The sequence below is a fragment of the Eumetopias jubatus genome, unplaced genomic scaffold (genome assembly GCF_037043125.1).
Source record: "Eumetopias jubatus isolate StellerSeaLion01/CBP00866 unplaced genomic scaffold, mEumJub1_p1.0 scaffold_6, whole genome shotgun sequence".
In the NCBI taxonomy this organism is placed as follows: domain Eukaryota; kingdom Metazoa; phylum Chordata; class Mammalia; order Carnivora; family Otariidae; genus Eumetopias; species Eumetopias jubatus.
The window spans coordinates 21,940,812-21,953,865 of NW_028274812.1; the positions used below are offsets into that span (position 1 = coordinate 21,940,812).

The 13,054-nt window shown below is 40.3% G+C and overlaps 1 protein-coding gene across 1 annotated transcript; it reads left to right on the forward strand.

Moving 5' to 3' along the window:
- Positions 1–412: 412 nt before the first annotated feature.
- On the forward strand, positions 413–1,164 carry SF3B5 (splicing factor 3b subunit 5). Its single transcript, XM_028121411.2, has one exon. The coding sequence runs from the start codon at positions 553–555 to the stop codon at positions 811–813; it is 261 nt and encodes an 86-aa protein (XP_027977212.1). The 5' UTR covers positions 413–552; the 3' UTR covers positions 814–1,164.
- The last annotated feature ends 11,890 nt before the right edge of the window (positions 1,165–13,054 follow it).

A 13,054-nucleotide genomic window follows, 5' to 3' on the forward strand; every position in this document is an offset into this window, starting at 1 on the left:
ATCCAGGCTGTCACATTCGCTCCGAAATCAAAATTATACCGAGTTCACTTTCACGGTTGCCTGTAGCCCTGTCCTACATGAGCTTCCCATTTCTTCTCAGCTTTCAACCTCCCAAGGATGCTCCCAGCCTCCCCGACACCACGCTCCATTAGGCAGCCGGCGGGCTCTTAAACGGCGACGACGGGTCCCAAAAGTGGGCGGGCGTGCACGAACCCTCGGAGACCACAGATCCCGGCATGCAAAGCTCCCGGTTAGAAAAAAAACCACTAAGTGAACCATAATGCAACGCTCTACGAGGGGGGAGGGGCTCTCTATGGAGGGAGGCCGACTTGTAGCGTCGCCTAGGCAACTCCAATTCCGTGACAGAATACACTTCCGCTTCCGCCTCTGAGCCCTAGGACCGCGAGTCCAGGCAGCTTCGTGGCTGTGGCGTCATTCGCCTGCGACTGAGCGGCCCGGAGGTTCCGTACCGTGGGCCTCTCTCCCGCGTGAAAACCTAGGGCAGCTCCTTCTCTGTGGCCTCTGACCTGGGAGCAAAGAGAAAGCGGCGAGATGACTGACCGCTACACCATCCACAGCCAGCTGGAGCACCTGCAGTCCAAGTACATCGGCACGGGCCACGCCGACACCACCAAGTGGGAGTGGCTGGTCAACCAGCACCGCGACTCTTACTGCTCCTACATGGGCCACTTCGACCTTCTCAACTACTTCGCCATTGCGGAGAATGAGAGCAAAGCCCGAGTCCGCTTCAACTTGATGGAGAAGATGCTGCAGCCTTGCGGACCGCCAGCCGACAAGCCGGAGGAGAACTGAGACCCCGGTGCTGTCACTGCTGTGCGGGAGCCTCTTCTGAGTTCCCCCCGTTTGCCGTCATTCCCGCGTGTTCCTTCCCCAAGTGGACCGATTCTCCATTGCCCCCGTTTCTCGTGCCTTCCTTGTACAGAAGTGCTTACCTGGGGGCGTCCCGCCTGACCTGCCTTCCTGTGGACCCTTCGGAACACAGCGTTGGGAGACCATCAGGACCCCCGAGAACTGAGACGGTGGAGACGTCCTAAAGCCAGCAAGAGAGGGGCGGAGGCACTGGAATGAGACGGGATTTGGAAGCTCCTTTTTGGCTAGTTGATTGTCGTCGTTGCTTTTTCCATAAAGTTTAGAAATTTTTCAGTCTCTTTGGTGTGGACTACTTGTGTTCGGGTGGAGGGAGTCCAGGGAAGGCTCTGGGATTTTGGTTTCATAGACGGAAGAGGCGGGAGGTGGGCGAGTTAAGCACAAGGCCAGCGTTCATTGCCAGACACTTAGATCCGCCTTGCACACTCTCCCAAGACATTTTTTCAGGCCCATAACGCCTTCTATTGAGGTTTGTGATCACTGTATCCCTCCTTCGTTTTCTTCCATTCAAAAAATCTTGGCTAGCATTGTCCACTCCTCTCTATGTAAGTTGCATCCTCTCTTAAATCTTGGGACTCTGGACACATCCCTGAAAAATGACAAACGAGTTCTTTCATTCATTCAACATTCAACAAATATTTGTTGAGTTCTATCTGGCGGGCATTTTTGCCGCGCTTTTGGAGCTTATGTTATACTTGGGGGCGGGGGAGGCCGCACACATTGTAGGCATGAACAAGCAAGTAGTAGAAGGTGTTGTGCAGGATGGGAGTAGCAGTACGTTTGCGGTACAAGATGCTTCTGTTAGACTATTGAGATGATTACACTTGAGCAAAGACTTTAAGGAAGGGAAGGAAATAGCCTTGGGGGAAAACTGAGGGAATTGTTTTCCAGGCAGAGGGAACTGCCAGGACAATGGTGCTAATACTGGAATTGTGTCTGGCTTATTGGAGAAACACCAGAAAGGCAAATGTGGCCGGAGAGACTGAGCAAGGGTCAGAGTAGAGGGATAGGTAATGGCGGAGGAACAGATAAGAGTAGAGCCTGGTAGGCCAGTGCGAGAACTTGTGACTTATCCTGAGGGAAATAGGGAACCATTGGAAGTAACGGTTTTATTCAGTAATGTGATCTGACATATATTAGATCAGTAACTCTCAGATATTTTAGCCTTGGGACTTCATTACATTCTTAAAAATTCTTGAAGACCGCACAGAGTCTGTTTATGAGGGTGATAGCTGTTGATATTCATCAAACTAGAAATTAAAACGAAATTTTAAAGTATTTAGTAAATCGTGTAAAGATAACAACAAAACCATCACATATTAGCAAAAAAACTTTATGAAAAATAACTTTTTCCAAAAGCAATTTAGTGAGAAGAATGTTTTGGGGTTTGTTTGTTTTTAAGTTTTGCGGATGTCTTCAATGTCAGGTTTAATAGAAAACAGCTGGACTCTTCTATCTGCTTCTATACTTGAACTATTGTGATATGAAGTTTTGGTTGAAGTTTGAAAAATCCTCTTCACAAAAATAGGTGGTAAGGGAGGAATATTCTAATAGCCTTTTCAAATAATTGTGGATAATCTTTAATTCTCTACCAAAATTCCAACAAGTGGTAATTTCTTAAAACTTAGTTATAACAGATCAGATCAGGACTCTGATCAATGAACTTTCATTCTGTTACATTAGAATTCATTCATCTATCTGGAACTTGGAAAGAATCTTTTTCCCAGACATGATTTTGTAACATGTCTCCCTCATTTGGAAAGTATTGGCTCCCTGAGTAATAGAGGCCTTCCAGTCTTGACACATCTCATTATACATATCAAAAAATCACACTTACTAATATCACCACTGATCTCATCAGGGAAGTCTTACAGTATTGGGAAGCTGAAAAACTCACAGTGATTGTATGAGTGTTCCACAATTTTAAGTTTTGCTTGATAGATTCAATTTGATCACTGGTAGCAAATACTGTTTTGTTTTCCTCGAAGTGACAGGCCTTCTTGGTTCATTTTCAAGAAAATGTCTGCCAAATACCCAATTCTGAGTAACTATAGTTTGTCAATTGTTCAAGTACAAATGGTGTTCCTTGAGAAAAAAAAAAAAAAGCCAGTTTGCAACTCAAATAATAAGTGCTTTTCCTTAAAACCAAAACTTTGGCAGCAGCAGAAATGCTTTATGCATACTACCAATTTTGTCACACAAAATATTTAAAAACATGTGCCGTCAAGGGCTAAGATTTCATAAAATTACTACTTTTTACTGCATAAAGGACATTTTTAAGTGAAACTGAGTTAACTTTTTGGTTTTGTTTGTTTTTATTGAGAGTGCCTGCCAGTGGAAAATACAAAGACCACTAGTAGTTTGGTGCCACTACCTTGATTCATGCTAAGTGCTCGTTTACTCTGTTGCTTTTGTATCATCTGTACAAATGCTAAAACAGCTAAAAATGGCAAATCTTCTTATTATGAAAATAGTGTTAAGTTCACAGATTCCCTGAAATTCCTTTCCCATCATTTTTGCTTGAAAAAACTTAAACTGTGGCTATTTAGACTGGAGTATTTGGTAGGCATTTTCCCAAGAAATGAAGGAAAGGGGACATCACTTCAAGGAAAACAACTAATTTGTATGGGAAAAATTGATTCGAGGATCTGAAAGTAAACAAAATGCAGTCGAAATAAATTTAATTGAGCCAGTTATTCTTTTTTTGTTCTGGTATAAAATAATATTCGTATCAAACACAGGAGGGCAGCAGATGATGCTCTGATAGAAATTACTTTTGGAAAGAGGTCCATACTTGCAGATTTCTGCTAATTGGAGAAAATCAACTCTATATTCATTTACACTGGTTTTGTCATTAGAAAGCCACTCTGAACTATAAAGTGATAGCATATTTTTCATTTGATAAATACGTAGCGAATGCTACAAATCCCTGTATTATGCTTACAAACATGGGATGAGATGTGGACCTTGCCCTTTAAAGGATGCCACTTAGGGAAATAAATACAGCAGCACATAAATAACGATCGTAGTTGCAAGTGGTAAGTGCTAGCGAAAGATATAGGAAGAAAAGCCTTTATAAAGTGTACAAGAAGAGATTATTGCAAACTGCCAGTGAGGGAGTGAATGAGGACCTTGTTCAGATCTCAAGTCTTGAGTGATAAGGAGGGCCTTGAGTGATAAGTAGGATGTATACGGGTTAAGACAATGGCAAAGCAGGATGAGCCTCTGGAGATAATACCAGCTGTCACAGCAAGGTGGGCAGAATTCAAACCACTCGTTCCCATTTAAAACCTTTCCATTACTTTCATTAACGTCTGGTGGGTTATAAGATTCCCCACCCTCAGGCTCCTGCTTTTTTCATAAGGCTGGAAAAGCAAGTTAAGGTTCAAATCCTAGAGTAACAATGAGGTAACAGCTACCGTTTACTGAGTACTCACTACGTGCCAAACACTTTCATAAGTTATCTCAATCAGTCTTCACACCAACCCTGGGAAGGTTATTATCCCATTATACCCACAAGCAAACAGACGTAGGAAAACTTAAAATTGTTTGCCTAGTATCACTCAGCTAGTTAAGTGTTAAGGTAGGAACTTACACTCAAATCTGATTTCCAGCATCCAGGCTTTAGAGGGTGGGTCAAAGTTTCCAAAACTATGTTTCTCAGAATTCTAATTCCACGAAAAGTTACAGATTGGGGTTAGGGAGTGGGGGATAAAGAGAAGGGACTATCTTGGTCAAATAAGTTTCAGAAATACCCCCACAGTTTGGAGGTTCACAGTTAGTTTTTAGTTTAGTTGTTTATTTATGTATTTATTTATGTATTTATTTATTTGACAGGGAGAGAGCACAAGCAGGGGGAGTGGGAGAGGGAGAAGCAGGCTTCCTGCGGAGGAGGGAGCCCGATGTGGGGCTCGATCCCAGGACCCCGGGATCATGACCTGAGCTGAAGGCAGACGCTTAACGACTGAGCCACCCAGGCGCCCCTAGTTTTTAGTTTTTTAAAATTCTGCATTTAACTCATCCCTTCCTAAACTTATGTGATCTTGGAGTTTCTTTCCTCAAGAAACACTTACCAAGATGATTTTGAGAAATACTTTTGGGGGCCACTGCTTTTGGCAAGGAAAGAAATTTGAATGGAGTAAATGTATTCAACCCTGGGCTTGAGGAAAATAAATCTGGTGGCAATGTGTAGGTGGAGCTCATCCCCGCAGATAACTTTGCTTTCCTTCTTAGACTGTAATTCCCTCACCTTTGTGAGTGAAGCGTTCCTTGTTCTCAGCTCCAATTCTTTTCATCTGAAACTAGCAACTTGAAGATGTCAGAAAAAGAGGAGACTTAAACTGTACGAATTAGTGACAAAGCTATTAAGGTTTTTTCCCAGGGCAAGGGCATAAAAAAAGCAATGTTATTGAGGAATTTGGACATTTTTGTTCACTCATTTTATTTGTTCTAGAAGATGTATACTGACAAGGGATCAGTAGTGAATGACCTGGCAGCTGACAGTTAGTTGTATTTCAGAGAGATGATAATTTGTTCTTAACTGGCTTTTTATCTCACATCCCACATTCCCTTCAGGCTCCCCATCATTTCATTTTCCTAACCTGCAGTACGCACATCACACATACCTGCCCGCTCAATCACTTAGCACAGAAGTAGTGAAAACTGGGAAGGGGTGAGGGGTGCGGGCCAGACGCCAGGACACAGAAGAATCCATGTCATCTCTCACACAGCACAAATGGTCGGCTACAAATGGCCCTTTGAACCCCTGTCTCTTTGATCTGCATGACCTCAGAATCCCTCCTTTTCTCCACTTCCCTCATTTCCTAGCCACCATTGTGAGTTGTGACTTTGTCCCCCAGCCTCCCCTCTTATCATGCTAGCCTCCTGCTTTACTGAACCTTATCCTTTCTTCCTTCACGTCTCCCCACAAAAGTGATGGCTTTTGAAACAGAAATATCATCATACCATTGAGAAGGGGGAAACATTGAGAAGGTATATTTAGGGGTTGTGGTACACAGCATCAAAGAGTTTAGGGTGCCCACCTCCTCAGCCTCCATCTCCTCACCGAACCCTCCAACTAGCAGCCCAGAGCCCGAGTCTCTGGTTCTGGTCCACCACTGTCCATTTCAGAATTCTGCCTTTGCAATGAGGATAATATCACAGTCCTATCTCCTTCATCAATTTTGATATGAGGATCAGGTGATAGGTACTTTTTAGAAAAAAATTGTCTTTTGCTAATTAAAAAAATAAGAAAGGTACAAAGAATAACATGGATATTCCTTCTACCTCAGATTAACAACTGTTTATATTGTATCAAATGTTCTTTTCTCAACTATTTTTAAGATAATTCTACAAATAATGTATGTATACGTAGCCCTTCTAAAAAATAAAAAGCATTACAGATAAGACTGTCTCCCTTGACCACTCCTTGCCTAGTTTTTCCTCTTCCCATATGTGCATCCCATCCCTGCCACCAAAACAGTAACTTCTATGAGTGTTCTTCCAGTATATGCATTAGACCAAACATATATCTCTCTCTATTGTCTATCATCCAACAGCTATCAAAGTGTTTAGTGTTTTTTTTTTTAAAATATACCAATGAGGGGCGCCTGGGTGGCTCAGATGGTTAAGCGTCTGCCTTCGGCTCAGGTCATGGTCCCAAAGTCCTGGGATCGAGCCCCGCATCGGGCTCCCTGCCCTCGGGAGGCCTGCTTCTCCCTCTCCCACTCCCCCTGCTTGTGTGCCTTCTCTCGCTGTGTCTCTGTCAAATAAATAAATAAAATCTTAAAAAAATAAAAAAAAATAAAAAAAATAAAAATATACCAATGAAAAGATTTGGCAATTCCTCAAAAAGCCAAACATAATTACATATGATCCAGCAATGCCATTTCTAGGTATATACCCAAAAGAACCGAAAGCAAGGACTCAAACAGATATTTGTAGACCAATTTTGATGCATCATTATCAGAACAGCCAAAAGGTAAAAACAATCTAAGTGTCCATCAACAGACGAATGAATAGACAAAATATGGTTTGTAGTATATACGACGGAATATCATTCAACCATAAAAAGTAATGAAGTTCTGGTACATGCTACAACATAGATGAATCTTGAAGACATTATACTATATGGAATAAGCAAGACACAAAAAGACAAATATTGTATGATTCCATTTATTTGAGGTATCTAGAATAGGTAAATTCACAGACTGAAAGTTGATTAGTGATTACCAGAGGTTGTGGGGAGGCACAAGGGTGAGTTATTGTTTAATAGTTACAGAATTTTTGTTTCACGTAATGAAACAGTTTTGGAAAACATAGTGGTAATGACTACACAATACTGTGAATATAATTAATGCCAGTGAATTGTGCACTTAAAAATTATTAAAATGGCAAATTTTATGTTATAGGTATTTTACTATAATTTTAAAATTTAACATCAAAACCATTGAGTTGTACATTTTCTTTAAGGTTTATTTATTTTAGAGAGAGGGGGAGAGAGAGCAAGTGCAGGGAGGGGCAGAGGGAAAGAGAAACTTGAGCAGACGCCTCACTCTGAGCTCAGAACCCAGTGCAGGGCTCGATCCCACGACCCTAAAATCACGACCCCAGCTGAAACCAAACGTCAGACACCCAACCAACTGCACCACCCAGGGGCCCCTGAATCGTACACTTTAAATGAGTGAATTGTATGATATGTGAATTACGTCTTGATAAAGTTGTGTCTGTATATTTGCTGTGTGTGTGTATATATATAGTCTTATATTGTACATATAATTCAATGCTTTTTACACACATTATATTTTTGAGATCTATCCTGATTGAGAGATACAGATATGTAGTTTTTTTTTTAATGCTACATGATGGGAATATACCACAATTTATATATCTGTTCCCTAATTAAGGGCTTAGACTGATTCAAACAGTGGAACATCCTCACATATGTCCCCTCAGGTGTGGGCAGGGTGTCCTAGTCGGGACACAAATGTGTATCATGTGTTTTGAAAGGTATTATGTAAGTGTGGAGTTCTCATGTTCAGAACCTTTACTATTAGCCATTCATTTAATGAATGTTTATTGAACCTGCACCAAGGCAAAGAGGGTCACAGCCTTTGTGGATCTCACAGTCTGTGGGGAAGAAGCAACCAATTGGTTAGAATCAGGAGTGACAGACTCTTGAGCACGTCAGTCTCTATGAGAGTTCCCACTCCATAGTTGTCATCTGTGCCCACCTCAGCTTCTCCCTCTTCCTTCCTTCATGCACCCCCTTTCCCTCCCACTATTTTCATTTGCTATCTAGCTCCCACTCTGACACACAGGTTTTTGGCATCCCAACCTCTTGAAAGAGAATTGCTTTTTTGTTTGTTTGTTTGAACTTTAATCATGAAATATAAGAGACATATATCTATTCAGGGCACCTGGTGGCTCAGTTGGTTAAGCGACCAACACTTGGTTTCGCCTCAGGTCATGATCTCAGGCTGGTGAGAGCCCAGCGATGGGCTCCAATCTCAGCGGGGAGTCTGCTTGAGATTCCCTCTCTCCCTCTCCCTCTGCCCCTCCCCCACTCACATGCATGCTCTCTAATGAATAAATAAAATCTTTAAAAAAGTAAAAAATAAAATATATCTCAAAATTTTTTATGAAAGTATAATTGGCATACAATATCTTACTAGTTTCAGGTGTACATCACGGTGATTCGATAGTTTTACACATTACAAAGGGATCCCCGATCTCCACCATCCCCACGATGCATCTAGTTACCATCTGTCACCAAAGGGATTACAATGCTATTGAATATATTCCCTATGCCAAGAGCCCTTCTTTTACCCTTACCTACTCCATCCCATCTTGAAAAGAGAAAAAAAGAATATAAGCCATGGAAGAAATTTTTCTAAAATGAGTTCAAAAGAATAGTGTATATTTCCTACGAAATTTAGGATTTGACCTTCTCTTATAACTTTTGTCTTCCTACTAGGTTAACTTGAACTTTGAGCGATAAGGTATTAACGTTGGACAATGATTTTAGCTGATATTGTCCACCATGTAGCTTAGCATCCAGCACACTATAGATGCTTTAATATTTGTTGACCATCAACACTAGTAGGGTTTATCATCAGACCATATAAAGCACAGTCCTAGACACTGAACAGATGAAAAGATGATAAAAATAAGGTCACAATTAACAAGGAAAACATAGTGCACCCATGGATCTCCAGGTTCTAGAACTGTAGGCACTTGATAAATTTATTTGTTGAACGATGAGTGAGTGAATGAACAAATACACAAAAAGCAATGGGGATTGGGTAAAGTTGAGATGGACTTAAACACAGATTTATTACGTATCTTGCCACCCTTAAGGCTCAAAACAGAACCCTGATGTGTTGTGATGTGTTAAAAACCTCACCCAAATGATTTTAGTCTTATCAAGTATGATAAGCAAGATAGGGTTATCCCCCCAGCCTCAACATCTTTCAAAGAAATGCACACTTGTTCCTACCACTTGACATATGTGAAAAATATCAAATACCCAAATAACTGGACAATTACATATAAAATGAAAGTCTTAAGCAAAGTAAATCTCAAAATACATTTTTGATTGAATAAGCAAGTTCACAATATCCATTTTTATAGAATTACATGGGAGTTCTTGCTTAGTTTCTTGGGGAAAGCGTATTTTGCTAAAAATAAAATATCTCCAATATGTAGTAGAAAATAGATATTGATTTATGGAAAATGAAATCTGAGATAAATACACCTCAGTGAGGACCTGCTTTGGGATTGATGAATATAATGGGGTAGCACAAACTAAATAGGTGCCTTGTCTTCCAGTTAATTTAAATGGACCTGTAATTATTAGAATCTAAATTATGAAAAGTTAATATATTTACACTCGAGGTTGTAAGCTGATTTGACATTCATTTTTTTCTCTCTGTCTTCAGCGTTCTCTCTGGCTTTTGTTCTATCTCCTGTCCTATTTACATCTCTTGATTCTTGCAGTTCTGTGATAAGATAATTAACAGATAATTAGTGTAGTGAAGCCAATACATCTTTAACCTTTTCTCTCAGCCCTAGAACTTCTTTAGAATTCGCATATGAAAACAAGTGGTGCTAATTAAATTTCACACGCTCTGAAGTTTGTGTCATAGAGGCACAATTCTTTTAAGATAGTAAATAAGACATATTTCTGTGAAGGAGTCCATAGTTTGATAACAAACATTTATTTTTATAAAATAAGCACTATTAATGGAAAATAGAATGTTTAATAATATTTATATACTTTTATGGGTCTGTACAGAAGATAAGAGGGGTTATTCATTTGTATTAGGAGCACTTGCGTATGTTTAATGTGCTAATTATATTGGAGCTGGTTTTTCATGCTTCTATGTCAAATCTCTGAAAAAAATTTAAGGGTGATGAATTTATTTAGCAAAAGTATTTTTTGAATGAGAGCATATTCACTAATTAAGCCAGTAAATTTGCTCATTGCTAATGCAATAATGAGAAACAGACTATAACGCTACCCAGGCCAGGACTCCTGGAAATATTTCCTAGCGGGAAAGTGGATGCAACTGTCTAGAAGCTGTTACCAGAGAGCCATCCAAAGGGCATGGCTTTGCTAAAGTATCGTGTGAGCAGTGAGAGGCCAGTGTTTCTCCCAACAGCCACCTTTTGGAATGTCAGTGTTTGGAGGTAATGGTTCTGTATTTCTGGAAGAATTATTTTTCGGATAGATAGATAGATAGATAGAGGTATAGTTACATAGGTGTAGATTTCACCTTACAGAAAGTTTTTTTGCTATTCAAAGCCTGTTGCCCCAAACTTGTTCTTTGCAAAATTAGGGCTGCCTTGTGCCTTCATGAAAGTTATATTCGTATGTATTCAATTTACCCTTCCTCTCTAAATGAGGAGTTTGCTCTACATCTAGGTAACTTTAAAGAACTTTAAGGTCTCTTTCAATACTAATGTATCATTTTTAATTTATATAAAAGCCTACTTTTGCCTCAAACACAAGGCCCTAGTCAATTACCAAGGTAAAAATTGACTCTCACTGTGTGTGCACGTCCATTTTTAAGTTTCGAATAATAATATATGTGTAGATCTCTGCAGAAGCTCTGTTTTCACTTAGGCTTTGAGTTTTAAAATTCCAATCAGTATTAATAATAACCACCTTATTTTTTTAAGTATGCATGTGATAATATTGATTTTATGAGCTTTAAGCTGTATACTTTCTTCTATCTCTAAATTGCTGACATTTTTGGTGTCAGACTAGTTGTGGGAATGCTAAAATGTAACTTTATATGCCCAGCATGTTAATAACCAACATCAGTTGGCTTCTCTCTGCCATGTTAAGCGTTGAAATGAATAGGACATTTATCTGGGCACCAAGTGCTGTACACTTGAATGTACACCTTCTCTTTGTTCCTCAGCCTAATCCACTGAATATTTTCTCTTCCACATTTCCACCAAGTAACTGAACCTTGAATATCAGTAGTGCATGGCACATAAACCTAAAAAGGATTTAATTCCAACTACTCTCTAATTTCTATGTGAGTATCTTTAGTAACAGCTTCCTTGAAACAGCCTGCTGGTTTTAAGAGATAATGTTAAATCTCTATTTTAAAATGGTGTCATGTCTTAATTTTTTGTAATGAGAGATTATGGTTTTCAAAAGGATAGAGTTTACCACAAATATGTGGTTAATAAAGTCCAAATTTTATCTGTTATATGGTATACTTATAGCAATTCTTCCTGATGAAGCCACTCACGTGAAATTGTATTTATTCTGTTCAGGGTGTACTAAAGAATCCAAGGAGAATGCCACACTGACCTGGGCAAGATTGGTGGAGGCTTTTCCCTTCCTACCTAAAAGGAGCTTAAATGGAGACATTTTACTTACTTTTAGCACAGTGCTGGTATATGATAGGCATGCAGTAAATATTTGTTAAATGTGTCTTTATAGCTAAGGATTTGTCTTCTTTTCTAAGTCAGGATTATTTTAATTGCAAAAGAAGGTGTTGAGATCCACCATCTGAGGCAAAAAGAGAACATGGGGACTCATGTCATGACCAGTCTGGGTGCTGCTGTCTTGGTGCTTTATGATCCAAGACTCGAACACGTGAAACATGTGATCAGAACTTTGTTTCTCTCTTTCTCTCTTAATTTCTTATTTCTGATTCCTTGGTGCTGCCTCCATTTCCTGACGGCTGCCAGTACCTCCAGGATTTCGAGTTCAAATCCCCGATTTTCCCTAAACCAATCATTCTGGTCAGGGGTATTAGTACATGGACTAATTTAGCCTCGGTCAGGTGTTCCATCCCTGGATTGTATGTGGATTCACTGCTTCCAGAGGTACCTGATCTCACAGCAGGCAAAGGGGTGGACCCATTGAGAGCAATAGGGGGACAGTTATCGGGAGAAGATTGAATGGACGCTGAACAAAAATAAACCACGGTTATCCTCTACTGATGCTTACACTAAGGCTGTTAAATAGTTAGCCGACTACATGCTACATATTGTATTTTATTTATTTTTTAAAGATTTTCTTATTTATTTGTCAGAGAGAGAGAGAGAGAGAGAGAGCACAAGCCGGGGGCGGTGGGGGGAGCAGCAGAGGGAGAGGGAGAAGCAGGCTCCTCGCTGAGCAGGGAGCCCGATGCTGGGCTCCATCCCAGGACCCTGGGATCATGACCCGAGCCAAAGGCAGACACTTAACGACTGAGCCACCCAGGAGTCCCTGTATTTTATTTATTTTTAAAATGTACATCTTACCACATTTTTATGTCTCTGCAATTGGGTTGTATCATGTAATCAGAGACCCTCTTCTGAAAGAAGTGGGTCTTGGACTTGGCACTTCAGTAAGGTTCTGACTCAGGTAAACAAAAAGTAAGAAGAGAGAGGTTGTTCTAGAAGGAACATAATAGTTGGCAAGAAAAAAATTGGAGGTAAAAATGTGTACTTTATGAGGAAAGATGCCCCTGGCCAGAATGAGTCATTCAGGGAAAGTCAAGAGAGGAAGGTTTTCACTAGTTGGAGGCTAGACTGTGAAAGACCCCCCAAATCCCAAACAAAGGAGTCTGGGCTCCATATTATGAGTAGTGAGGTAATGGGGATTTCTGAGCAGAGATTTACTTGTTCAAAGTTACTCTGTTTGAAGATGAGCCTGGAA

Coding starts and splice junctions, on each gene's coding strand:
- SF3B5 (XM_028121411.2), top strand. CDS start 553: ATGACTGACCGCTACACCATCCACAGCCAGCTGGAGCACCTGCAGTCC.